Raw genomic sequence first — 26,555 nt, 5'->3', positions numbered from 1 at the left:
GATTATGACTTTAGAATATGAGATAGGCCACATACACACATACACAACTTTAAGCCTTTGGCTATTTGGTAATTTGATTAATGACATTATTTTCTTTATACATTTATATATTAAAATTAAATTAAAAATATTTTGAAAAAATATTACGGGTTTGGTGGATATCAATGCGGGTATCCACCGGATATAAAATTAATACCAAACCCACCCGCATCCATGTGCGGGTTTTAATTTATAATATAAAACCCACCCGCAACGGGTAAAATTACCCGCAACGGGCGGGTTTTGGCGGGTGGGTTTGGACGGATTTGCGGGTACAATTATCATCCCTAAATGCAACATAACCAACCCATTTGTGTTTATGTATGTTCAAATTTGCATGAAACGATAAAACAACAGCTTGTTAGACAAATTGACTGACTGCTCCCGTCAGATGCCATTTTATAACCTTTTTTATTTTCCTTTACTGATTCTTTCCTTCAAATTTTCCCCTTCCCACCGCTTACATATATGCCCAGATATCGGACACATTTGTATGCATGACATTTCAGAGAGAGTTGAAATCAATGGCAACTTTTCAAAGATCAGCAGTTTCGTTCAGGAGGCAAGGCTCGTCAGGAATTGTGTGGGATGACAAGTACATGTCAGGAGAAGACGGCAAGATTGAATTGAGAGATCAGCTTAGGCCGTGCCAAAGTGTTAGAGAGACCAGTGTTTCAAGTATTCCACCGCCAGCTTCTTGCCCTCGCAGTCTCTCAACACCAGCCATTGGTAAAGTGTTTCCACCTAGTTTCTTGGAGAACCCGCCTGTTGACCAGAAAAGCAAATCGGAAAAGAAGAAACCATGGTCTTTGAATATGAAAAAAGCTTAGATGATGAAATTTGATTGCAAAAATTCTTTGCTCCTTTTTTTTTTTTAAACCCTAAAATCTGTTGCATTGATTTGTTCCCAGTTGTGTAAAAGGATAACCCAACAGCCATTTGAACACAGTGAACAAGTTGGGTAATCCACGGAGTTAAGACTTGAGAGAATTATGATGAAGACTCGAGAGTTCTTATCCAATATTGTGGACATCACATCAACCCGATTATACAAGTTATAATAATTGTTTAAATTTATAATTACACAACAATTATACTAGACTTCAAATTTAAAACTTATGGGCGTCCCCCATGCGCAATAATTATGAGCGGCCACCAACTCTCTCATTCTATTAGTGAAATGTGAAGAAATTATCTTACAAGAGAACGTCACCAAATTTTGAATAAAAAACAAGAAAGTAAACAAGGAGACTGAGAAATGAATTGATGCGTATGTTTATGGACCTTATCGAATGTATATGATGAGAGAGAAGTCTCATCTCATTGTCATTGACATCACATTATGTGAAAATTTGAAAGTTGGAGTAAAAATCGAACAAGCAAGCTCATAGTCATTCTATTACTTTAAAAGGAAATGCAAAGAAATTTAATATTGGAAATATGGATGGGAATTAATTTGTACTATATAAGAAAGAAACCATTCTATGGTATATAATTCTTGCTGAATTATAATTTTGAAATGGTTTTTTTATGCTATAATTTTGGGACCACCACCAAAGATAATAGCAATTTCCATTGAAGCAGCAAGTCTTGAATTTCCCAAAATTGATGCTAACGATGAGTAAATATATAAGAAGATTGCAAGGTGGTTGAGCTCTATTAATTAGTAGCATATCATTATCATGCAAGCTAATCGCTTCCTCTGATAACAAGGCTAAAATCAGTTTCCTCACGCCATTAAAGAGACCATTAATGGGATGTATGATGAGTGAACGAGGATTGCAATAATTGGAATTTCCTCTCAAAATGCTTTTCAGATTTTTCTCACTGAATTTTGTCTCTTCATTCTTCATTTTCTTTTTCCCTGCTCTTGTTTTTTTTTCCTTTATTGACAATTAAAATACATTAGTAGTTAGCTACTATCAAAATGTTGTCTAAACCAACAAATTGTAGCATATTTCATAATTGAGATATGTCTAAAATGGTCTGGATTTGTTTTTTAAATATTTGAAAGAAAAACTTATTTTATAACTCAAGAAGTAGGTGTTTTCAATTTACGTGATATATTTTTCACTACTAATCCCCAAATTTTTTTTCCTCCGATGACATTAGGAGAAATTTTGGGGGTGCCAATGGAAAGTATGAGATAATTGTACCAAACAATATTATATATTATAGATATCTCTAATTTACAGAGAGAGTTTCCTTTTCTTTTCACTTTTAGCGTACGAGTGAGACAAACTCTAATTTATAAAAACTACTAAGACTTGATGTTTAATTGTAAATTTTTATGTTTTAAATATTGTTGAGGACTTATGTTCAATTTTTTTTTTTCCAGAAACACACATTATTTTCAAGTAAAATGTCACAGGATGAGTATTTTGTTCAGCAACCTGTACAATACTTAAACAATTTCTAGCACAAAAGCTGTTGAGTAAGTCTATCGAACTTTTTAAGCTAGTTAAATAAGAATGTTGGTGAGAAAGCGAGAGAGCTGAGAGCAATATGGCCAAACAAGAGAGAATACAAGTGAGCTTTATAAAGATGCTTAAGTTGCTTGGTGTGTGGTGTGGTGTTGAGCAAAATAATGGGTGTCATTCTCTTTTTATAGAGTGGCTTGTCTAGTTTTAGAGTGCTCCACGCCACTTGCACAACTTGCCTAAAAATCTCTAAATTCTAGATAAGTCTAGTTATACATAAGTGTGAAATTGTTTAGACATATACAAGTTGGAGAGAGTTGTAAAAAATTTTATAACTCGGTCGGGCTTGTTTACTTTGGCTTGTGAATTTGGGATTAATCTTGAATTGTCTACGACTGAGCTGAGCGTAATAGGGTTCGCTAATTGTACGAGACAGCGCACTGCCTGGTGCACCTTACTGTTAAACGTATCCTGCTGTTGAGCGGATCTTTACTAAACGAACCCACGCGCACCAATTTAACCTCCCCATTTACAGAAAATTTGAGATGCCCGTTGCTAAACTCATTAGATCTATTGCTGCTATGCTACGAATGTATAGATTTAAATCACATATTACAGGCAACAAATCATAATAATTTAAGGATCACCCTATGCATTGGCCATAATTTAATTAAAAAAAAAAAGGTAATTCATGTTCTTTCCCAACTACCACGTGACATGCACTTGCGCACGCTCAAAATGTAGGATGCATGGAATTCAAATTCCATAACAATGGGCCAACGGCCTACACTTTCTCCATAAATCAAACGACAACCAGTTTTCCGCCAGCCAATACATCATAATAAGCTGGTCCCAATTCACCTCGTTTCGTCTTCCAACTCTAATCCTAACCGTCAGATAAAATCTTCAACGGATCAAAACTCTCCACGCTTCCTTCCCCCAAACCTTTGATTGCTCCGCCTCCTCATGGCTCACATCCCTCCACGATCACACCTTCATGGCCATCCGATCTGTCTCCCATCCAACGGTGGATACCACTCTGAACTCTGATTTACTGAAACTATAGCATTAATATCCCGCTCTTTTTTGTCACCCCTTAAAAAATAAAATTTTCTTTCTCGCCATTCTTTTAATCTTCCCATTCTGTTGTTATCGAAGAAGAAATAGGAGAAGAAGAAATGCAAGAACAAGCAACGAGTTCAATTGCAGCCAGTTCTTTGCCGTCTAGCAGCGAGCGATCTTCAAGCTCTGCTCTTCATCTCGAAGTCAAAGAAGGTGCCTTTTCTTTTCTTCACTTTCTTTTGGCGAAATATATTTTTTTCAACTTCTAATTATGGCATCCGCGAAAGTTTGTAACTTTTTTTTTCAACGCTGGAGAAAGAATTTTTTTTTTTAAAGTTGATTTAGTCTTCTCATCGAAGAGCATCGAGACTTTCCATCTTGTCTTTTGCAAAATGTGATTTTTTTCATCTGGGTTCTTTCATTTTCATTGATGAAATCAAAGTATCTCGGGATTTCCCACCTGGGTTTTGTTTTTGACTCTAGATTTCCTTGACTGGGTCGTTAAATTTTCTCGAGAATTTCTTTTCCGAGAGAGTGATCTGAGAATTCCTTTACTCTCTATATACATATATACTTTTTTTTTCTGTAGAGACTATTTCATAGTTATTTGCCGATGGTAGGTATGGAGAGCGATGAAGAGATCAGAAGAGTCCCAGAGATCGGCGGCGAACCCGCGGGAACGTCAGCTTCCGGAAGAGAACTCGTTTCGACGGGCGGTCCTGACCGAGTACAGCAGTTAGGAGAAGGTCAGAGGAAGAGAGGCAGAAGCCCAGCTGACAAAGAAAACAAGAGATTGAAGAGGTAAAAATTAAATTAAAAATAAAAAGTTGATGTCAACTTCACCGTTTTGCCCTTCCAAGATTTTACCAATGCTGTGGCATTTCGATTTGGATTTGTGCACGACGCAGGTTGTTGAGGAACAGAGTGTCAGCTCAGCAAGCAAGAGAGAGGAAAAAGGCGTACTTGAATGAGTTGGAGACGAGAGTTAAAGACTTGGAGAGGAAGAATTCCGAGCTCGATGAGAGGCTCTCCACGTTGCAAAATGAGAATCAGATGCTGAGACACGTACGTTCCGTTATTTTATGCAAGGGCTTTTTAGGAATTTCATTTGGTTATTTCTTTTTATTTTTCTTTTTAACTGTTGGTTATCCACTTATCCTTCCTTGGAAGTTCGATACTTTGCATGAAAAAATAAAATATCCCGTGTATTTGGACTATGCTGTAGTAGAGGTTAGGTATGGGAAAAAAAAAAAGGGAATGAAAAGTTGAAAATGAGAGAAAATGAGCTTATCATTAAATGGGCCAATGGGGTATATGTGGGGAGCCCACCCGGCGGCCATCACTCTTCAAGTCTCACCCATTACGTTTTATTGATGGATACGGTGGGATTTAGGCGGTGTTTATTTTCGAGACTATACGACTGTGCCATCCCGTTGTCACCCACTCCATGCGTCCATTGTCGAATATAAATAAAACTCATGCCCTCAACAGTATAAGGATAAGGCGTGAATCCGAGCCTCCATGAGAGCACATTTCAAATTTCAGTCTCTTTCAAAATATTTTGATTGCTAAAAAAAAGTATGTTAGTTCACAACTTACACGATTCGTGCCACTTGATAGACAGTGGGCAGTTGTTGCTTTCTCGATCATATGCTTGCTTTATTATCACTGATGTTTTAAGCACACGATAGGCCTGCAGTTGCTTTATGGGCTTGCCTTATCTTGGGGATCATGGCATGTGTTTTATGGATTCCTCTTGGTATTAAAGCTATAGAGTTTCTAGGGCCCAAGCAATTGTGTGAGGGTGGTCCTGTGTTTTGGTACTTTAGCGGTAATTGCATTAGCTTTGGTGAATTGTGATCAAGTTTAAGTTGCTAAAATTTGTTTCATTTTGATTTGCAGATACTGAAGAACACCACGGCGAGCCGAAGAGGAGGAAGCGGCGGTGATACAAATGCCGATGGGTCCTTTTAATAGAATAAGAAAAGAAGGAATATTCTTACTGAGAGAGTTACTTTTTATGAAAAATAGAACCGGCAATTTGCTGGTTGAAAGTTACCTCTAACGTGAAAATAGACCTGTAAGCCTTGGCAAGCTTAGCCTATAAATTATCGCGTTGTAATGTTTCTATGGCAGCTGCCTTGCCTGTTTGTTCCATAATTGTAGCAAATGTCAATCATTATGTAACAAGATTAATCGATGACGAAGTTAAAGAATTGTCCGTCTTGCAGTAGTGAAGATTAACCGATGATGAAATTAAAGACTTGTCTTTCTCGCACTGGTAATTAGCTTTGGTTTCAGTGGCGCAATTGTTTGTCGGTGCGGTTGTTGGCTGGTTTGGTGGCATTTAGCCCCATTGATTATTTTATATTGTAGGATAAGATATCGAGTGTGTCAATTTGTGATTAAAAATCCTAATTAAAAATCTAATTTTCGGGTAATTTCCAGCGTTTGGTAGCTTGGGTTTTTCATCTCTAAAAGACCAATGGAGAGCGATAGCTGTGATCAAATAATCATTGCTCGATTGATTTGCGTTGGGTGTTCCCACAATCAATTTTGCCATGTGTCTACATTTTTTCAGGGGGGACTTTTACCTTTTTAGAGTTGCTTAGAAACTAAAAGTAATTATGCTCCTTTCTTCACTAACAAGTATTTGCTTCACCATTACTCGAAAATGTGCACGATCATTTTGGAAATATGATCGCTTCATTCCATTTAGGCATTGCAATCGTACCGATTCAGGTTGCTTTATATATATATATATAATTTTAGTCAATTCTTTGCAAATCCGAACTGTTTGAGTATAGATTTATTTTTTTAGCCAATCTTAAATATACTGAACTGATTCGGGCTTAATTAAGCTTGTAAATTTCTTTCACGGCCACTTTTTTTTTTTTTATGAATTACATTACTAAATAAATTAAAGAATTGAATTGCGGGTTAATTTCTATAATCACAAATGGTCCCCATTTTAATGAACGAAAATAATAAATTTGTGATTTTCAGGGAAAAATATATTTTCGGGAATTTGGCACGCAAATAACGAGCGCACCGACAGCCGGTGGAGTGGCGAGAGGAAGTTACCGGCAATAACCGGTAGCTTTTGTGGCACAGCTGTTACCAGCAAAAAGAAAATAATTTAATACTCACAAAAATGAGCAAACACACAAAAACTGTCCCCTGCTTGAAAGATCCATTTCAACGGGCAGCTGGAAACGTGTCAGAGAATGATTAGCTCTTACCAAGAGCTAGTCAAACGCGGCCGTGGTCTACAACCCAATCGTCCTGTGACACGTGGTCAATCTGTCATTGAAGAGCGTACAGATCAGTTTTCGGACGGTGATGTCTTAACAGTTGTGGCTTACCCGGCTTGACTTTAGCTCCTGCTTAACAACTTAAAACCACTACTAGCTTAAGGCATTGAAATCTCGTGTTTAAAAGTCTTTAAGATAAAGATGTGTCTTTTTGAATATAAGATTAAAAATATAAGTATTTAAGGAATTAACAAATTAGTCCTTATAGTTTACTATATACCAAACAAATCTTCATATTTGCTGCTTGAATTTCACTTCTTAATGATTTTGTGTTTGCTGCAAAAAAATTGAAAGGATCAAATAAGTATAGTGTAGTGCTATATACTCAAATTACCATAAAATCTTTAATACTATTCATGCGATCTACCAAAATAAATTTTAGGGAGATACGCCATTATTCATAGAGCAATGCTATACTTACTTAGTTGGGATACTTAGTTTGTATCCTAATTGATGTGTTATTAATAAAACTTTACCATTTAGATAAGACTTAATAACTAATTATTACTGGAGTCAATTAAACAATATCACATTATTTGCCATATTAATTGAGATACAAATTAAGTAAAATGTTATTATTTTTTCACAAGTTTATATCATTTTTTTTTCAATTAGAAAGCAGCTACTCAAATACTCTAATTGTTTTTAAAGTTTAGTAAAGAATTCGATAGAATGACATTGATCATAAACTGTTTGTTTCTGGCGGTAGGAATGGTAAATTTTTTGTTTAGGTCAGAACCTATTATTCCCACTCAATCAAGTAAAAAATTTCAGTATTTTTTATGTCCTTGAAGATTAATTGAGCTGAGGTTAGACTTTTCACTTTTATTGATTTTTATTTTGGATCAAGCTCAAGAATTACAATTTTTGGTTATTTTTAAATCCTTATAATTATGAATGTGATTTCTTGCAAAACTGTATAGATTTATCCCACGCGGGTCGAGATCGATTATATTTCTATATCTTAATGTTATTTTAGTAAAAATCAAACTTTTAATTGTCATGGTGATTTATTATACAAGCTAGCCTTAGGGATGCGATCATTAGCCCATTGTCATCTCTAGGTGACATACTGAGGGATGATTTGAGACATATGATGAATCTGTAGACCTATTTGTCAATTTAGCAAATAATAGGGACACTGTGATAATTATCTAAATTTTGTTTTTTTTTTCTTTCAGCAGTATTACACTATGAAAGAGCCGAAGCCGAAGCCGATATGAGTGTTAGGTACCAGTGACTGGTTCACCCGGTAATTTAAAAAACAAAGACAGTAAAATAAACCGGAAAACAAAACGATAAAAAAAGACAGACATAGAGCAAAGCACTAGATAGCTAGCTGTAATGAGTGTAGACAGAGAGATGGCGTATTGAATGGGCGAAGAATTCACTCTGATATCTTCTTCTACTTGCCCACATTTTATTTCATCTGCTTCCCCATTAACACGGCTTCACCGATCTGTTTCACAAAACACTGAAAACAAAATCATTTTGAGGATTTGAAAGATGGAAGCAAATGCTGGCATGGTCGCCGGCTCTCACCGCAGGAACGAGTTGGTCCGAATTCGACACGATTCCGATAGTGGGGTTTGTGTTTATATTTGACCCTTTTCGTTTCAAGCCTCAAAGTTTATTTTTATTTGTGTATGGGTGGGATGAGGATCTGAGTGGTGAATTTTTTTAAAGTGACTTGAATAACTGATTTCTAGGCTTTAGTTTTGAAAGTGATTGCTTTGCATGTTATGCGGATGATTAGATCTGAGTGTTGGTTGTGTGAAAGGTGAGTTATCAGCTTACGGGTTTTACTTTTAGGTAGATTAAAGAAATGGGTGGTTGTTCTGATCTGATCTGGACGTTTCAGTGTGAAAAAAAAAGACAAATTTTTGAATGCATTTTGGTGTTTAGAGAGAGTGTTATGTGTGAGATTGAGTTTCTGTACAGATTTGTTGGAATTTACGTCTGTGTTAGCTGTGATCTTGAATTTTTGATTGTCCGTTTGTGTTTCTTTGAATTTTGGAAAAGTATTTATGCGAGCTGTGATCTGATAGGTGGATTTTAGGATATTTAGTCCACATGCTGATTGCTTGATGGTAATTTTGGGTTGGCAGTATAAATTGAGACCATCATGGTTGATAGTTTATCTCTGTTGGATTTACTGGTTCTGATCATTTTAGATGTTTAGAACTTTCAAAAACTAAATGTAACTCTGACATTTGGATTTGATTTCTCTTTTATCTCTCTTTCACTCACTCATTTGATATGCAATGTATCTTGAGGTCCTTGCCATTTTTTATTGGCTTTTGTATTGAAGGACATTATGATTGCACACTATATACATCATATGTTTGATTGAAACTCGGCTTTAGAGTTTTGACAAGAATTTCCTAGAATATCTAGTCGTAGAAAAGGTTTCCGTGCCTATTACCTTGAGCCGCCTTTATCAGGAGTTAGAAAGAGTTATGTGAGTTGCAAGAAGTAATTTAATTTCCTTTTCTGAGATCTCAATTACTGATGCATGTATTTTTTGAATTCACTTATACAGTTGAATATGCTATTAACACCATTAACTGTTAGTTATTCGGCATAGAATTTGAGTGCAATGAGATTGCATCATGGATTCGTTTTCCCTTTTTGGAAATCTAACAGTGCATTGTCAATGGATAATGCAGCCCAAACCTCTGAAGAATCTGAATGGCCAAACATGCCAGATCTGTGGCGATAATGTAGGACTGACAGCCATGGGTGATATCTTTGTTGCCTGCAATGAGTGTGCCTTCCCTGTTTGCAGGCCTTGTTATGAGTATGAGCGAAAAGATGGAACTCAGTCTTGCCCCCAGTGCAAGACTAGATATAAAAGGCACAAAGGTTTGGTTTCTGTTTGAATTTCTTTTGTTTCTGACTTCATAAATTAGCTCTGCAGTTCTTTTGTTAAGAATGAAGTTACAGAGATCTACATGGTTTAGGGAGCCCACGAGTTGAGGGAGATGATGAAGAAGACGACATTGATGATCTGGAGAATGAGTTCAATTATGCCCAAGGCAATAGCAAAGCAAGACGCCAGTGGCAGGGTGAAGATCTGGAGCTTTCTGCTTCTTCTAGGCATGAATCTCAACAACCGATTCCGCTTCTCACCAATGGCCAGTCGGTAAGCATATTAATCATTACCTGGCCCTTTACATTTTGTTTTTTCACCATGATTACTGAATTTGCTGTATGAGCTTCTGGTTCTTTCAGGGGAAAAAAACCACTTGTCTAGTTGAGTATACCTAAGTAATTTGAAGCTTCCTTTGACATCTGTGCAATATCTTCTTTTGCAAACTATCGTGAGAGACCTGGAATTCTATTTGAAAAATTGTTCTTTCAGTTGCTTCGCAGAATATAAATATGAGTAACATGAGATTTCATGTGTCAACGGTCAAGGTAAAATTGATTGTATGCTACAATTTCGATTGAAAAAGATGTGCCGTGAGAAGGGAAATGAAAACAGAAGGAACATCTATTGAGTTAGAACATTGAAAGACTGTATGACTTATCAAGTTTAGATCTTGCTAGGTTAACAATCTACAACACATTTACATGATGCATTTCTTATTAGATTTTTCTTTCTATGCCCTGTGGAGTAATTATGTATCTAGGTATATCTTGTGCAACTTTCAGCTTATTGATAATCCTGATATTTTCAGGTTTCCGGTGAAATTCCGTGTGCTACTCCTGACACCCAATCTGTGCGAACTACTTCAGGTCCTCTGGGCCCTTCTGAGAGGAATGTTCACTCTTCTCCATACACTGATCCAAGGCAGCCAGGTATTCAAATAGCTCAAATTTGTTCATTCAAAAATCCTAAATGAAGCTAATAAGAAATGTGGCCTTTGTGAATTGTTAGTTGATCACGTGATTTATGTATACAGTTCCAGTGAGAATTGTGGACCCTTCAAAGGACTTGAATTCTTATGGCCTTGGAAATGTTGACTGGAAAGAAAGGGTTGAAGGCTGGAAGCTCAAACAGGAGAAAAATATGATGCAGGTGACCGGTAAATACAGTGAAGGAAAGGGAGACATAGAAGGCACTGGTTCAAATGGGGAAGAACTCCAAATGTAAGCATCTTTGGAATTCTGCTAGGATTTTTGTTCAACTTTGAAGGTTAAATTTGGATCACCAGTTTAACCCATGTTTATTACGCACAAGAAGGAAGTTGTCGCATTGTGTTATAATTTTGAAATGCATTTGGTCTTGCTCTAACTTTTAAGTGTTCAAATTTTTCTATCTTGTGCACTCAATTGAGTTTTGTGCCCTTTTAATTTTCAGTTATGCTTATAGTTTTGGTATTACAGGGCTGATGATGCTCGACAACCCTTGAGCCGTGTGGTGCCGATACCTTCATCTCACTTGACCCCTTACCGGGTTGTGATCATTCTCCGTCTTATTATTTTGGGCTTCTTCCTACAGTATCGTGTGACTCATCCAGTGAAAGATGCATACCCACTGTGGCTAACATCTGTTATTTGTGAGATTTGGTTTGCCTTATCCTGGCTTCTGGATCAGTTCCCAAAATGGTATCCTGTCAATCGTGAGACCTATTTAGACCGGCTTGCATTAAGGTCAGTTTGATTTACTAATTTTCTGTGTCAATTGGTTTAATAGGGGGTTTGAATGCTTGGCCCTTGAGCTATGTGGTGCAAAAATCTTCATTTTACTTGACACCTTTTCATATTTTTATTTTTGCAGATATGATCGGGAAGGCGAGCCGTCACAGTTGGCTCCTGTAGATATTTTTGTTAGTACTGTGGATCCCCTGAAAGAGCCTCCTCTTGTTACAGCAAACACTGTCTTATCTATACTTGCTGTGGATTACCCTGTCGACAAAGTATCTTGCTATGTGTCAGATGATGGTTCAGCAATGTTAACCTTTGAAGCCCTCTCTGAAACTGCAGAATTTGCTAGGAAGTGGGTGCCCTTTTGCAAGAAGCACAATATAGAGCCTAGAGCCCCTGAATTTTATTTTGCCCAGAAGATTGACTACTTGAAGGATAAAATACAGCCTTCTTTTGTGAAAGAGCGTCGGGCAATGAAGGTGAGTTTTGAGAAGTGTAGTGGCAATTGAGATGTGCATGTTGCAATATTCACAGAGAATAGCGAAACTAAATAGTCATTTAGGGTGTTCAAATGTAAAGATCACTTAACTGTCTTTCTCTGTATATGGCTTGAGTGGATTCAGCACTATTTTCCCTTGTTCTTAAAAAATAAATCATGTGGCTATTTTCATCTTTGCAGAGAGAATATGAGGAGTTCAAGGTGCGTATCAATGCCCTTGTTGCCAAGGCACAAAAGATGCCTGAAGAAGGTTGGACAATGCAGGATGGCACGCCCTGGCCAGGGAATAATCCTAGGGATCATCCTGGAATGATCCAGGTATTGAGAATTTTCCTACTGTGCTGAATTACACTGTTGTGTTCCATTTTTTTTTAATTCCTTTATGCAGTAACTTCCATCTTAAATTTAATTTTCTTGCTCTGTGGAAGAGCAGGTGTTCTTAGGCCGCAGTGGAGGGCTTGACACTGATGGAAATGAGTTACCTAGACTTGTTTATGTCTCTCGAGAGAAGCGTCCTGGTTTCCAACATCACAAAAAAGCTGGGGCTATGAATGCATTGGTTTGTCGTCATCAAACTTTATTTTATTTCATTATGTATTTTCCTAAAACTGAGTAGCAGAGTTGGTGATTTTTACCCATGTTGTAGCATATAGTTTATCAAGTTTACTAAGTAAGGTTACCTTGTAATATATTATGCAGATTCGTGTTTCAGCTGTCCTTACAAATGGTGCATATCTGTTGAATGTTGATTGTGATCATTACTTCAATAACAGCAAAGCTCTTAAAGAAGCCATGTGTTTCATGATGGATCCTGCCTATGGAAAGAAGACTTGCTATGTGCAGTTCCCACAACGTTTTGATGGTATTGACTTGCATGATCGATATGCCAATCGTAATATTGTTTTCTTTGATGTAAGTCCGATTTTTTATCTCTCATCATTCTGCATGTATGCATATATTTTTCTTAATGTTATGATTGTTGAGCTTAGGCTTATTAAACGTACCCATGTTGAAATTTTCAGATCAACTTGAAAGGGCTGGATGGCATTCAGGGTCCAGTCTATGTGGGAACTGGTTGTTGTTTCAACAGGCAAGCTCTGTATGGGTATGATCCAGTTTTAACTGAGGAAGATTTGGAACCAAACATTATTGTGAAGGGTTGTTGTGGTCCAAGAAAGAAGGGTAAGGGTTCTAACAAGAAATACATTGACAAGAAGAGGGCAATGAAAAGAACTGAATCTACCGTTCCCATTTTCAATATGGAAGACATTGAGGAGGGCGTTGAAGGTTGGTTCTATGAGCGATTATGTTTGATGGAATCTTTCTTTTAAATAAATGCATAGAGAACTTTCATTGAGTTTTAGTTAAAGTTTTCATATGCCAATAATACTGACTTGATGGTTAGTGTGGTTGAGCGGTAAGGTTTGACAGTTGTTTCAATTTATAATGGGCAAAGATTTTCATTTCTTTCCCCAAATGATATCTTCTTTGAAGTGACAATTTTTAGCATAACATGTGAAAATCTCTAGATTTGGTATCTTTTACCTTTGATTTGGACTAAAATTGGTAATGAACTCAGATTATATGTTGCTATGTAATGTTAACTGAATTCCTTGTGTTATGCAGGATATGATGACGAGAGATCACTGCTGATGTCGCAGAAGAGTTTAGAGAAGCGTTTCGGTCAATCCCCAGTTTTCATTGCAGCTACCTTCATGGAACAGGGAGGCATTCCACCGACAACTAATCCTGCAAGTCTTCTAAAGGAAGCAATCCATGTTATTAGTTGTGGTTATGAGGACAAGACTGAATGGGGCAAAGAGGTCAGTAGTTGTAGTCTCGTGGTGTCTGACTGGACGTATTTAACTAGTATTTTTATATTATTTTTATGTTGACTGATTGGCCATTACTCTTTTCTACCACCAGATTGGATGGATCTATGGTTCTGTGACTGAAGATATCCTGACTGGGTTCAAGATGCATGCTCGTGGTTGGATATCAATCTATTGCATGCCACCACGCCCAGCATTTAAGGGGTCTGCTCCCATAAATCTTTCTGATCGTTTGAACCAGGTTCTTCGATGGGCCTTGGGGTCAATTGAGATTTTGCTGAGCAGGCATTGCCCTATATGGTATGGCTACAATGGGAGATTGAAGCTTTTGGAGAGACTGGCGTACATTAACACTATTGTCTACCCACTGACCTCCATCCCACTAATTGCTTACTGCACGCTTCCTGCTTTTTGCCTTCTTACTAATAAATTCATCATTCCAGAGGTAAGAGATAGCACTTAATCTCAAAACAACTCATCTATGATTTTTTGCGAGTAAATGCCCAGACAAATTTGGTCAGTGGTTAGTAGCCAATGGGAAAGTTTGGCTGTTTGTCTGTAATTTAGAATGTCAAGGACTAAATTGTTTCAGACATCACTTGAACTAAAACTCCACTGATAAAGTATTCTACATCTTGAGATATATGACAAACATGTTCTACCAATCCAAAAATTTTGCCGTGGGTGTCAATTTTTTATCTCAAAGTTGTTAGAAATGCTTTAGCTGTCTTTTTTTTTCTTCATATTAAGTGTTGTTCTTCCAGTGTTCTATTACACATCACTGACTCCAATAAATTTGTTGCAATGTTTTTTTTTTTGGGGCAGATAAGCAACTTTGCTAGCATGTGGTTTATTCTACTTTTCATTTCCATTTTTGCTACTGGAATACTGGAGATTAGATGGAGTGGGGTTGGTATTGAGGACTGGTGGAGGAATGAACAGTTCTGGGTCATTGGTGGAACATCAGCACATCTATTTGCTGTTTTCCAAGGTCTCTTGAAAGTGCTTGCTGGGATTGATACCAACTTTACTGTCACTTCAAAGGCTTCTGATGATGATGGAGATTTTGCAGAGCTTTATGTATTCAAATGGACATCTCTTCTCATCCCTCCAACTACAGTCCTGATTGTGAACTTGGTGGGTATTGTAGCTGGTGTATCATGGGCCATAAACAGTGGTTACCAATCATGGGGTCCACTCTTTGGCAAGCTATTCTTTGCCATATGGGTCATTGCCCATCTGTATCCTTTCCTGAAGGGTCTGTTGGGTCGTCAAAACCGCACACCAACAATTGTCATTGTGTGGTCTATCCTACTTGCTTCCATTTTCTCCTTGCTGTGGGTGCGTGTTGATCCCTTTACCTCTGATGACACCAAAGCCAATTCAAACGGTCAATGTGGCATCAATTGCTAGTGCATGTTGGATGATTATTTGTGGCCTCAAATGCCATTCTTCCTTCAAGCTCTCATCAGTGTATATAAGAAGAAATTATGTCATTGGGAAATGATCGTAAGTTAATTTACTTCTCGTCGGTCTGGAGAAAGGAGATTGATGATATGGGATCTTTTCATTTGTCGTGGAGCCTACTAAGGAGGACTTAAGGCTTTAGTAAAACCCTTTTTGTATCTTATTTAATATTTATTCTTATATCGTTTTGTAACTTCCATACAGGTGCTTGGTGTTGGTCCCTACTTGTTTAGTTGTGTTGGACCTAAATTGTGAAGCTCCATTTTCTCAAGTTCAGAGCGCTAAGAAACAATGTAATCCTCTGTTTGTGAAAAAAAAAAAGAAATGTTCCATTCTGCAGTTATGAGATGGTATTACGGTCAAATCATCTCTTGCCAATCATTTTATTGTTCTTTAAAGAAGTAATAAGGAAATTTAATTGTGCTGGACTTAAGCCTTAAAATTCCTCTATCAGACTATCACTCGTGTAAATATCAACTCTCTTAAATCAACCATGACATAATTTTGTCATCCATTACATCCACTGTCATCCCTTACACCCATTCTAATAGTGCGTTCTAATGTGTGAAAAAATCTGTTGGCATTTTTCTTTAGCTAATGGTAGCTTGGAAAAGGAAAATAAATAAATAGGCTTTCGGTAAAAAGATTAGGGGATTTAAGTCGAAGATCATGAGGTCAAAATGTGAAAACTTTTGGATAAGCCTTTTGACACCCCTCAAAATTCCTCATAAAACTCTCTTTTTAATTAAAATTATCTAAATAACCGAAAATAAATTGATCTATTTCATATTTTGAGTGAGAATTCATTTATGAGTGAGGATACTTGAAACTTCTGATTTCCTCTCTACACTCTCTTTCAAATTAAAAATTTTATTATCTAAATAATTTTTTTTTTAAGTTGCCTAAGTAACTCTTTCCTCTCTTTCTCTTTTCAGTTTCACAAATTCTGATTAATTCATTTAGATATTTTTTTTTCACTACAAATGATATTATTAACTAAGAGGAACAAAATCTACCGTTTAAAAATGAACATTAATAAATTTTTATCAGGAATGAAAGTTATTGAATATCAAGAAATTAATTTTTACTAAATACTAAAACTTTTTCTCAATATATCTTCCAAACTGTTGGGGTCGTTGCGTGGCCTCAAAGAAGTGTTCCTTTGGTGTGAAACCAGTTGATTCCGTAGTTTTACAATTCAGCTGATCCCAAGTACTCCATCTCCATCACTATATACGAAAATATAGAAAGTAAAAAAGAAGGAAAAAAAAAAAGCAAATGAATATCAAGATAAAAAATGCTAAAAATGAATTAAAAAAAGAGTGAAATTGAGTACTTAATTGGCAGAATGCAAGAGTAGGGAAATAATATGTAATTGTAAGATGGAGAGAGAAAATGATTAGTGATGGGTAATTTTGAGATTTTTTAATAATAATATATTTTTTAAAATAGGTGTAGAGAGGAATTTGATGGTTCAAATAGCCGCACCCTTCAATTATATACTTAAATAAATTGCTCTTTTAACAAACTTTTTACAATCTCATTTTTATTATTTGTATTTATATTTTAAGTTTTAATTAAAAATATGTTTTTGATAAAATTATAAGAGTTTAAAGTTATAAAGATAGAAATTATATAATAAAAAAATAATTTAACATTTATATGTATTATATTAATGAAAACTTAAAAGAACTATTTTTTTTTCAGTGAAAATTTTTGGAAGATGGTTAATTTTAATGGAATATGGGTTGTTCACAAATTAAACCAGGGGTATTGTAGGAATACAATTTAAAGGGGCGCGATAAGAATGTAGAGGGGTGTTAAACGTTCTACGCAAACTTTGACAATGAAGCCCAAAATAGACAGAAAACCCATTAAGAAAAGATTGGGTTTACGAGTCATTACATTATTTATAAAACGACGTCGAGTTTGTGTTCAAAAGGCGCACCACCCATCCATCAAAAACCCCAAATATAAAATGCAGAGCTCGTGAAGGGTTTTGGAGCTAGGTAAAGCTTTTGTTCTTCCAACTCTAATATAATTTTTTTGTTATCTTGTGCTTCTTTCTTTCTAGACGCTTAAAACACAGAGAGAGAGAGAGAGAGAGAGAGAGAGTATTTTCGAATTAGGGTTTTTCTCTCTCTAGAAAAGCAGCAGATTCAATAACAAATAGCAATGGAGGTGATTACAGAGGGAGTGAACAACATAAACATCTCGGACGCATCTGCAGCCAGCAAGAAGAACCGAATTCAAGTCTCCAATACCAAGAAACCCCTCTTCTTTTATGTCAATCTCGCCAAGGTAACTGATGCTATTTTCTCTTTCTTTTTGGTTTCTGAATAATAAATGAAGCAGCTGTCCAATATATCCTTTTCACGGTTATAGTGGGTAACTAACATCTGTTAGGGGATTAGGTTTTTTGTGCGCCACGTGCGGATGATTTCATTTTGTGTGCCGTGAACTTTGTTCTCTGTATATTTTTGCTTATTGAGAAAATTAAATGAAATGTAAGAGTTTGAACGTTTTGGATTTTGTTGTATTTTAGTGCGGCTCTCTGCATTTAGAAGATTGAAACAACTGCGTCCGCTTACTCAATGAAAGTAGTTGTTTTAAAATGATGAAAACTTGATTTGGTAAATGTTTTAGTTTTCTTTTGGTTATGTTTGATGATTTGGTTGCTGCTTATTTGTCTTTGCAGAGGTACATGCAGCAACATAATGAGGTGGAATTATCTGCTCTTGGAATGGGTATCTTTTTTAGCCTCTTTGTTCTTCTCTTGGTTTCTTTCAATGTGCTACCTATTTGATTGTACGCTGTTAGAATAGTTGCACAGAAACAAACTTAAATGAAAACAAAAAATCAACAGACAAGCACAAAATTGATCATCGTGAGCAAAAATATGCAAGCCAACACAACCCTTAACCCCCTACACTCTCCAAACTAAAAAGGAACCTAAAATAGATGTTTTGATCGTCCCAGTTATAATTGTTACTTCCTGTCTATTACTATACTCGTTGCTATTTGCACTTGAGTGTGCATATACGGCTCATGGTGATCAGTTTCGAGCCAACTTTGGGTTGTCTTTTGATTTTTTGTTCTCGTTTTAAGTTTATTTCTGTGACTTTCTGTCTATTATAATGGTTATAGAGCCAAGAGCTTGTAACGGCTGTAATAGTCTGACACTGAAATTATGCAAAAGTGCTGATAATTCTAATATTTTGTATAGTTTGGTGTTGTGTTGTATGTTTTTATTTGCTTTAGTTCCTAAAGTATTGACATTTACCTCACATCCGCAGCTATTGCAACTGTTGTCACTATTGCTGAGATCTTGAAGAACAATGGACTAGCTGTTGAGAAGAGTGAGAATCTGAGATTTATGGTATCCTTTTGCTTTGAAGTTTTAGAATGAGCACTCATTATTGTTGTATACAATTTGTACAGAGATCACGACTTCTACTGTTGATATTAGGGAGGAAACAGGGGGACGACCTGTTCAAAAAGCTAAGGTAAATACTCTGAATATCATTCATTACAAGATTAGATCTAATTATGATGTTGAAATGCATGTATGTGGCTTCCGCTAGTATATTCTGGCCTGATAAGATTTTATGCATACTGTACAACCCCAGTGTGACCTCTTCCAAAATAAAGGAAGTTAAGGTATCATTAGCATTTGATTGGTAAATGGGGTGCATGCTCGTTTAGTTAAAAAATTTATCCAGTTATTTTGACGTTCGTGACATTTGCTCTATTCATAAAGTTGTCTTATAGTCTTTGGGAATAGCCTGAATCATGGTTAGATTTTGGTCTGTTGCTCAGTCAACTGTTGTCTCCCCTAGAGTTGGCTTTTACTCTTGCAGTCAAAATAATTAGATGGTCCAATTTGGCTGTTTGGCCTTTGTAGTTAGTGTAGATTCATTGTTGGGTTAACCCGTGTGAGGCATACATGTAACCGCACCTGAAAATGCTAATTGCATTAAAGCCGGCAACTCAGCTTGAGCTTATAGTGGAGCCGTAGGCTGGATCTGGTTTTTTTTCTACAATTTAAGTATTCATTTTGGTATTAGCATTAGCCAATGGAGCTGTCTGTATTTATCAAAACTTGCTCTACTCCAGTAATCTTATCTCCATTAGTGTTTTTTTGTTTTTGGGGGGGATAGATTGAAATATTGCTGGGGAAGTCAGAGAAGTTTGATGAGTTGATGGCTGCTGCTGCGGAGGAGGCAATCGATAATGAGGAGCAGAGCTGAGCTTTTGAGAGGTTTGCTGGAATTCAGCTTGTTCTTAAGTTAATTGTGGACATCTGTAATGGGTTTTTCATAGATGAACTTTCATTTAGTTTACTACTTACTAGTGGTAGTGATGATAGTTGTTCTAGGGAATTTTTGTAAAATACTGTGCCCGTCATGGCCTCGTTTCTTAATTCAAATTTGTTCTTAAGTTTTATCTTCCCCGTCAATGATGCACCACAACATATCAAGGTGTCCTCCGCACCCTTTCTGTATCCGCGAGTTATCTGTGGATTGGGATGGTAAAAAATTCCGGGCTTAACATGTAGTCTACAATTTTATTATCAGAGTGGAGTTAATGGAGTTATTGGCGTCCTTCTAACATCCTGAAAAAGCCTCGATACTAAATGCACCACTTGGATAATTTTTTGTATGCTTCACTTTTCAAAAATCCCAAACTAATTTCAAAATCACCGTCTTTTTTTTTTTTTTAAATTCTCTTCTCTTCAACCTTTCTTTGGAAATGTGGCTATGATGTCAACTTTCTCAATCTTATTGCTTCAATGAAGAATAAATAGGTTCATTTCTTTTCTGGTTCTTTTTTGGTAAATTATCTTTAAATTTTTACTAATAATGAGAAGACTATACTAATCTTAAAAAAAAAAAAAAAGGCTCTTGATTATACTTACTGCTGCTGGTGCCTCATGAGTTTCTTCTTCTTGATTTAAAGTTGTGTTGCACTTCTAATTCCCAATCTTAATCTCTCTTTCTCTCTTCTAATTTAAAAAAAAAATCATAATTAAAAATTCAGGCTTATTAACTAGCAGAAGAAATCAATAAAAAGAAAGAGAAAATACAATTTTTCTTTTGTTAAGATTTCAAACTTCACAAAAAACCAATTTAAGCAAGAGAGAGTTTCTTCAGAGAAGAAGAAGATGGGGTTAGTTTTAGAATTAAATTGAGCTTCAAAATCACTTTGCATTCATTCATTTAATTTTGGGGATGTAGTAAAAAAACAGGTTTTCGAAGGAAATTAGAGGTGCGCGAATAATAGCTCCACTCTTATTATTATTATTATTATTATTTTTTCCTGACCAAAATTTTTGGTAACTTTTGGAGTCAACAGAGACATTTAAAATTGCAACCTTGGGTGCGTTTTATTCACTATTGGACATTTGGACCGAACCGGATTTTACGGATGGAATGGACTGCATTGTAATTTGGATTAAGAGTGCATTTGTTGGTACATTGAATTCTATTAGAGTATATTATATTATTTAATGCAGAATGTTATTACATCAATATTGTATTCTATTAAAAATGTCATACAATGGCGTTACATCAATTTTTATTTTCACATAGTATTATTAATCTTAAAACTAATAAATTCTAGCATTTTTGACCTTTCAATAAGCTATTAATATTGTAATCGAATTCTATAACTATAATCTCTTCTTCTTCTTTTTTTTTTTAATTCTGTTAAATATTTATTTAGAATTTATTTTTTTTAACTATGTTATTTATCACTATTGTGTAAAAAGCTTAAAATTAATGCACAGTTAATCGAAGAGCGAACAAAATTTGCTTGAGTACATGTGAAAATGCGAAGAAAAGTTTTTGTTTTGGTTTTTGAGATGTGATGTAAACCCATATAAACCCGACATCAACACGGGGTTTGTTAATGCCGCGTTAGAATTTTGTTTATGCAATGTGGTGAAAGAGCCAAACATAAGATTATAATACTTTAATACAAAAAAAAATGACTCTAATATTACGTAATGAAGTTTACCAAACACACCCTAATTGCGTTGTGTCGAAATAATATCCCCATATGGCTGTCTAATGTTGACCACAGGTAAGAATGGTTAAAAGGTTCGCGTGAAAATTAAGTTCCTCTACATTAGGGCCAATAACAGTGGGGGAAAAAAAAAAGAAAAAGGAATTCAAGTTGCTTTAACCAAACACCACCTAGGGATATGTTTAATTTAGAGGGTGGTTTCAACTTTCAAGATAACTAAAAAATAAAAATAAAAAATGTTTGTGTTAAATTTTAGGCACTTGTTATTTTACATAATAATGTAAGATACACAACTGTCCTACAATCGTTCGATAAAAATTTAACGACTGTAAAAATATAAAATAATAAAATTCATTTTTTCACGACCGTTGAATTTTTATTAAACGATTGCAGAACAGTTATATATCTTACATTATTATATAAGATAACAAGCTCCTAAATTTTAATGTAGTGTTGTTATGTTTGGTATTGGCTTTTGGAGTATGAATTATGAAACATGTTACACATGGTTTTTTTTTTTTTATATTATTATTTATTAATTGTTTTATGTTTAGATTACTATTATTAACAACAAATGTTTCGTCCTCAATTGTTGACTCCCGTTGGTCAACATTGACTGTGGAGGACTCTCTACTTGGTCAGCATTGACCGTCAATATTACAGAATGCCACTAACGACTAAGCCCCCCCTTTTCTGAAAGAATTCGTAAAACATCACGAGGCGGCGGTATAAACCGTTCGTTCACTTCTGTACCTCCACTTCCTGCCGTCGTTAGTTAGGTCATACCCAAATGTTTAATCTTTATTTTTCTGGCGACCAAATAGTTGCTCCATAATGACCATTGAATAAAACAGAAATAAACATATTGTAATAATAATATAAAAAGCGATACTGAGATTTTATTAAAAATAAAAATAATTGCCGGCAAGTCAAAATTGCTCACAAATAATTTAGTTTGATATAGACCCCCTTTTTTCCTGCCTTCTTAATGCATGCAATTGCACCCAAAAAAAAAAACTTTTTGAGTAGTTCTCCTGAAAAATAATCTGTTTCATTCTTTGATTCAAATTAAAACAAAATCATAAGGTACCAACCCCAAAATCATGGCCTTGAACTGAATACTCAGACTTTAAAAAAATTAAAAAATTAAAAAAAAAAATTCACCATGAAACAGGTGCAAAATTATTTATCCCGCGAGTATAGTAAGTATGGTAGTGTCTTTCAAGCAAAACTAGAACTCAACTTTTTTTGTTTCTTCGGATTAGAACTTCTGTTCTGTGCCTCTTCTACGCCTCCCCGTCTTTCTCTACTAGTATTCGTTTGCATGCTTCGTAGCACATAAATGAAATCCCGGCAGCAGGCACCAACTTCATGCAGCTTGGACCCAACCCTTTGTATAAACCTGGAAGCCCTTCTTTCTCGAGAATGCTAGCCAGTGCATGAAGCACATTCTTGTACACCTGCCTTCCACTCAGAGCACCTACTTGCATTTGCTTGCGAGCTACCTCAAGTGGGAAGGTTGCACTACTTGATATAGCACCAGCCATTGATCCAATTAAAAGGGTCTCGATGTTGCCTATTTTCTCTTGCTTGAATACTTTCCGATAAGTTTTTCGTAATGTGTCGTAAGCAAAGTAATTGGTAGCAGAATACGGAATTACTCCAATTAGACTGGGAGCAAGACCTCTGAAGAGTTCCGCAGGGCCTTCTTGTCGTATGATTTTTACAAATGCATCAACGATACCGTTGTACGCATCTCCCTGCAAAGTTTACAGACCTTCAGCATTTAAGTGATAGGTCCATCTATACTCGAGACAAGAGCTTAAATTTTAATTTAGTTTCAGTACCTGTATAGTTAATCGAGTCTTAACCAACTCAAGAGGATATGTGCACAAAGTTGAGCTAACACCAGCACAGGCACCTGCAATTAGTGAGGCAGGAATGGGGACTTTAGACGGTTCCCCAGGTTTTGCCGACAAGTGCTTGTTGACTGTATCAAAAGCAAAAAGCTGCAGCGAGAGTAACATCCAGATTCAGATGCAGAGTCGAGATCAGATTAAATCTCCAAAAAGTAGTCAAGAATAATGAAGGTCTTAGCACCTAATTTTCTTTTATATATTGATACAAGATTGCAACGAGTACTGGTAGAGATTTTGTATAAGATGGAACTTCCTATGCTCAATGAAATAACACCTTGTATCTCCATGTGAATTACACTACATAAAACTAATAATAATACATGGAATCAATAATCAAGAGTTATGCAATGGAGAGATAGGTTCATCCTATAATCTGCAGACCAGTTAAGGTAGCTCAAGAGAATTCTTCTTGTTTTTCAGTTGAGGTAATACCTCCTGTTTTTTATTTCTTAATACAGTGTAAAACCAACTCTACAGTTGTTTAAGCAAAGAGCTCCAATATACAGTGAGGACCAACCAGATTGAGTTCTGAAACAACATAAAACCAAAAAAAATAAAATAAAATAAAAAGGAAACATAACTCTCAGCACCAACAGGAAAAAAGATTTCAATGAACTACAGAGATCTATAACCTAATTTTCAAAGAGGAATTCCACTGTCCAGGAAATCATGTTGGAATAGGAATTTAATAAGCCAGATTAGTTTCTACAGGCTCAAGAAATTTGTTCTTCAGTTAAAATGAGGAATGAGGAATGAAAAATGACAATAACACAAGCTATTAATATGATCAACACAACAATATTCAACTGAGCCAAGTCTTAACCCCGTATAACATAAGAGTTAGATTTTGAATGCAGAAAACATGTTCCTCGAGGTAGTTAAAGGTAAATTCTTCAGGGCAACAACTTGAAATAACAGCAATGAAGTGAAGTTAGATGTCTAATCATTTGAGCAGTACACAGTTGTTGCCGTTAATATCCAAAACTTTTAAGCAGATAACTCACCGAAAGCGAATAATTAGAAATGAGAAAGTGAAGACTCTGAAAAGCTTGTAGAAAGTATATATATGATAATGCAAAATATTTCTAATGGATAAACAGAAGTGAGTATATCAATGAAAGCAGATATCAAAGAATCAAACACAATAACTTAAATGAAGCACAAGTAGTTGGTGTACTATCACCAAAATATAATATATTACGATGACAAATATGACAGCTCATTCTTAAAAGGTACCAACAATTTTCACCCACAAAGCAAGTTTGTAATCATGATATCTAAAACTAATCTGTTCACCTATTCATTTTCCTTCCCAATATTACAACCAGAATATGAACAAGCCCTTGATGACAACCATTCAGTTACCCAAGGCAACCAAACTACAAACAAACAAAAGGGATGACAACCATTCAGTTACCCAAGGCAACCAACTAACCAACTACAAAGAAACAAAAGGGATGACAACAGGAAGACATAACCACAAGATGCAATACTGTAAACAAAATCCCTGTGTTAAGAAATTCATTACACAATAACTAAGTAAAAATAATCAAGACATGTATTTGCACAATTCCTAAAACATTAATAACTAGTTCAGACTGAAACCACCAATCTAAATAAATGAATTTTTGTATTCATCATCGAACAGACAGCCAATCATCCAGTGCATTGCATCTCTATCAACACAAAAACTATGAATGCAAAACCTTTACCAAAGCAAATTCATTACCTCAATAGCCTTGCTAGGTGCAACTCGAATCACATTAACCAAATTACCCCTAAACAAGCCCTTCCACCCATCAGTCTGCATTATATTCTGAAACACCTCAGCTGTCGAATGTCCACTAGTTCCAACCATCAAATGTGTCCTTATAGTCTCCAGTGGAGCCACAGCTGTCCTTGAAACTGCCCCAGCTATTGCTCCACTAAACAACCGCCGTAGCGATGGATTGGCAATCTTGATTTTCAACTTCAACCCACCCTTCTTCTTCTTCAAAGCCTTCTCACCTTCTGGTAGCTCAACAATGCATGCACTATCCTGTGATGGCACATACTTAACATACAAATCATGGAATGTTGATTTAATGCCGCCGCCACCACCACCGTTGTTGTCAGGTGAATTCGAAGCGTTCGGTGACACACCAAAATTCATTCCCATTTGCCCCACGCTTGCAAATAAGCCACCTGGTTGATATGGATATTGAAAGTTCTCTCCTTGGATAAAGTTACATTGAGAGGCCAAATCACAGATTGAAAAGAAACCATCTCTTTTATCATCAAATAATTGAATTCCCCCTCTTTTACCCATTGAAAATAAAATAATTCGAAAAGATAATAAAAACAAAAAAAAAACTCTCCTAAAATAATAAGCTTTTCTACGATTCAGAAAGTACCCAGATTAGATTTTCATGATTATATTGAAAACAAAAATTTGATTTTGAACAAGAGGGTATCTTTAAAAAAAAAAACCCTTTTTTAATAAATGGGTATGCAAGTGATTGTTAAAAAGAAACGGTTACGGACAAAACGAAGCGTTAAAAATCCGATTTTGATAAATGAGTATGCGAGAAAACTGAAAACTAAAGAAGGGTTTGTTAATGGATATGCTAGGGCAAAGAAAATTTGATGAAAAATCCAATAGCAAAAGGCGGGGGAAACAAGAGAAAGATAAAAAGGGGGAAATTTTGAGAGAGAAAGAGAGATGGTTTGGAGGGTTAGGTGAAGCTTGAAAGTCTCTCTCTCTCTCTTTCTCTCCTTCCTATTCTCTTAATCTATGTTTTGGTTTGGTGCTATAGGAAATATTGAAAAACTTGAAAGGGGGCTTTGTTTTATGCTTTTTGGCTTTGGTGGCTATTGAGGGAGTTGAGGAGTTAGGTTTTGCAACTGGGTCTGTGCGTGTGTTCTTGCTGTCATGGCCAATGGGAGTGAATTTGAAGACTGTGTTTGTGTTTTGAGTTTGGTTGGTGTGTCCTTTGTTTTTCAAAATGCTATGCGTTATTAATTAATTATATTAAAGAAGTAAATTATATTTTTGTGATATAATCATGTTTTATCTTTGTTTATTTGATAGTATTCAAATTAAAAAATCTGTTTTTTTTTAATTCATAATAATTAGAGGATTATGTTTTTATAAAAAAAGAAACAAAAATGGTTACACCACTGAAAAAAAAATTGGTTTTCCCTTTTGTTTTTATTATTTTTGTTTTCTTGGTGATGTACATGGAAAGTAATTGAGAGAGAAAAAGACAGGAATCTAGAGGAGGGGTCAAATTCTTTTCCAACCCACGTTACCTTATATTCTCTCGAAAAGTAAAGAGAAATAGAATAAAAATTGACCAACTGAAAAGGAAAATATTTTTTTCTTCAAAAGAAAAAAGGAAAAT

At 35.7% G+C, this 26,555-nt stretch overlaps 4 protein-coding genes across 4 annotated transcripts; 3 read left to right on the top strand and 1 right to left on the bottom strand.

Moving 5' to 3' along the window:
- Positions 1-3,194: 3,194 nt before the first annotated feature.
- On the top strand, positions 3,195-5,777 carry LOC18054790 (transcription factor HY5). Its single transcript, XM_006450407.2, has 4 exons — positions 3,195-3,734; positions 4,142-4,322; positions 4,430-4,586; positions 5,424-5,777. Exons 1-4 carry the CDS (start codon positions 3,638-3,640, stop codon positions 5,493-5,495), a joined length of 507 nt encoding a protein of 168 aa, XP_006450470.1. The 5' UTR covers positions 3,195-3,637; the 3' UTR covers positions 5,496-5,777.
- A 2,365-nt stretch (positions 5,778-8,142) lies between these two features.
- Positions 8,143-15,590, top strand: LOC18054789 (cellulose synthase A catalytic subunit 1 [UDP-forming]). The gene is made up of 14 exons (XM_006450406.2): positions 8,143-8,422; positions 9,505-9,700; positions 9,799-9,980; positions 10,519-10,639; positions 10,744-10,930; positions 11,168-11,434; positions 11,562-11,907; positions 12,108-12,245; positions 12,361-12,486; positions 12,627-12,839; positions 12,950-13,214; positions 13,554-13,750; positions 13,854-14,204; positions 14,585-15,590. Exons 1-14 carry the CDS (start codon positions 8,342-8,344, stop codon positions 15,170-15,172), a joined length of 3,258 nt encoding a protein of 1,085 aa, XP_006450469.1. The 5' UTR covers positions 8,143-8,341; the 3' UTR covers positions 15,173-15,590.
- A 1,599-nt stretch (positions 15,591-17,189) lies between these two features.
- LOC18054788 (uncharacterized protein At2g34160) lies at positions 17,190-19,672 on the top strand. Its single transcript, XM_006450404.2, has 5 exons — positions 17,190-17,527; positions 17,925-17,973; positions 18,523-18,585; positions 18,668-18,732; positions 19,387-19,672. Exons 1-5 carry the CDS (start codon positions 17,402-17,404, stop codon positions 19,474-19,476), a joined length of 393 nt encoding a protein of 130 aa, XP_006450467.1. The 5' UTR covers positions 17,190-17,401; the 3' UTR covers positions 19,477-19,672.
- A 2,607-nt stretch (positions 19,673-22,279) lies between these two features.
- LOC18054787 (adenine nucleotide transporter BT1, chloroplastic/mitochondrial) lies at positions 22,280-26,143 on the bottom strand. Its single transcript, XM_006450403.2, has 3 exons — positions 24,902-26,143; positions 23,101-23,262; positions 22,280-23,013 (listed from the first exon to the last, which is right to left on the bottom strand). The coding sequence occupies exons 1-3, from the start codon at positions 25,478-25,480 to the stop codon at positions 22,540-22,542; spliced, it is 1,215 nt and encodes a 404-aa protein (XP_006450466.1). The 5' UTR covers positions 25,481-26,143; the 3' UTR covers positions 22,280-22,539.
- Positions 26,144-26,555: the final 412 nt, after the last annotated feature.

The sequence above is a fragment of the Citrus clementina genome, unplaced genomic scaffold (genome assembly GCF_000493195.1).
Source record: "Citrus clementina cultivar Clemenules unplaced genomic scaffold, Citrus_clementina_v1.0 scaffold_1, whole genome shotgun sequence".
In the NCBI taxonomy this organism is placed as follows: domain Eukaryota; kingdom Viridiplantae; phylum Streptophyta; class Magnoliopsida; order Sapindales; family Rutaceae; genus Citrus; species Citrus x clementina.
This window is presented reverse-complemented; position numbering and strand designations above follow the sequence as displayed.

Excerpts from the sequence above, each read along its gene's own strand:
- LOC18054790 (XM_006450407.2), top strand. The coding sequence starts at position 3,638 with ATGCAAGAACAAGCAACGAGTTCAATTGCAGCCAGTTCTTTGCCGTCT. Across the intron at positions 4,323-4,429 it reads GAAAACAAGAGATTGAAGAG|GTTGTTGAGGAACAGAGTGT; the intron begins GTAAAAATTAAA and ends TGCACGACGCAG. Across the intron at positions 4,587-5,423 it reads AGAATCAGATGCTGAGACAC|ATACTGAAGAACACCACGGC; the intron begins GTACGTTCCGTT and ends TTTGATTTGCAG.
- LOC18054788 (XM_006450404.2), top strand. The coding sequence starts at position 17,402 with ATGGAGGTGATTACAGAGGGAGTGAACAACATAAACATCTCGGACGCA. Across the intron at positions 17,528-17,924 it reads TTTATGTCAATCTCGCCAAG|AGGTACATGCAGCAACATAA; the intron begins GTAACTGATGCT and ends TTGTCTTTGCAG. Across the intron at positions 18,733-19,386 it reads GACCTGTTCAAAAAGCTAAG|ATTGAAATATTGCTGGGGAA; the intron begins GTAAATACTCTG and ends TGGGGGGGATAG.
- LOC18054787 (XM_006450403.2), bottom strand. The coding sequence starts at position 25,480 with ATGGGTAAAAGAGGGGGAATTCAATTATTTGATGATAAAAGAGATGGT. Across the intron at positions 23,263-24,901 it reads CACCTAGCAAGGCTATTGAG|CTTTTTGCTTTTGATACAGT; the intron begins GTAATGAATTTG and ends CTCTCGCTGCAG. Across the intron at positions 23,014-23,100 it reads AGACTCGATTAACTATACAG|GGAGATGCGTACAACGGTAT; the intron begins GTACTGAAACTA and ends TAAACTTTGCAG.
- LOC18054789 (XM_006450406.2), top strand. The coding sequence starts at position 8,342 with ATGGAAGCAAATGCTGGCATGGTCGCCGGCTCTCACCGCAGGAACGAG. Across the intron at positions 11,908-12,107 it reads AAGAGCGTCGGGCAATGAAG|AGAGAATATGAGGAGTTCAA; the intron begins GTGAGTTTTGAG and ends TCATCTTTGCAG. Across the intron at positions 12,246-12,360 it reads ATCATCCTGGAATGATCCAG|GTGTTCTTAGGCCGCAGTGG; the intron begins GTATTGAGAATT and ends GTGGAAGAGCAG.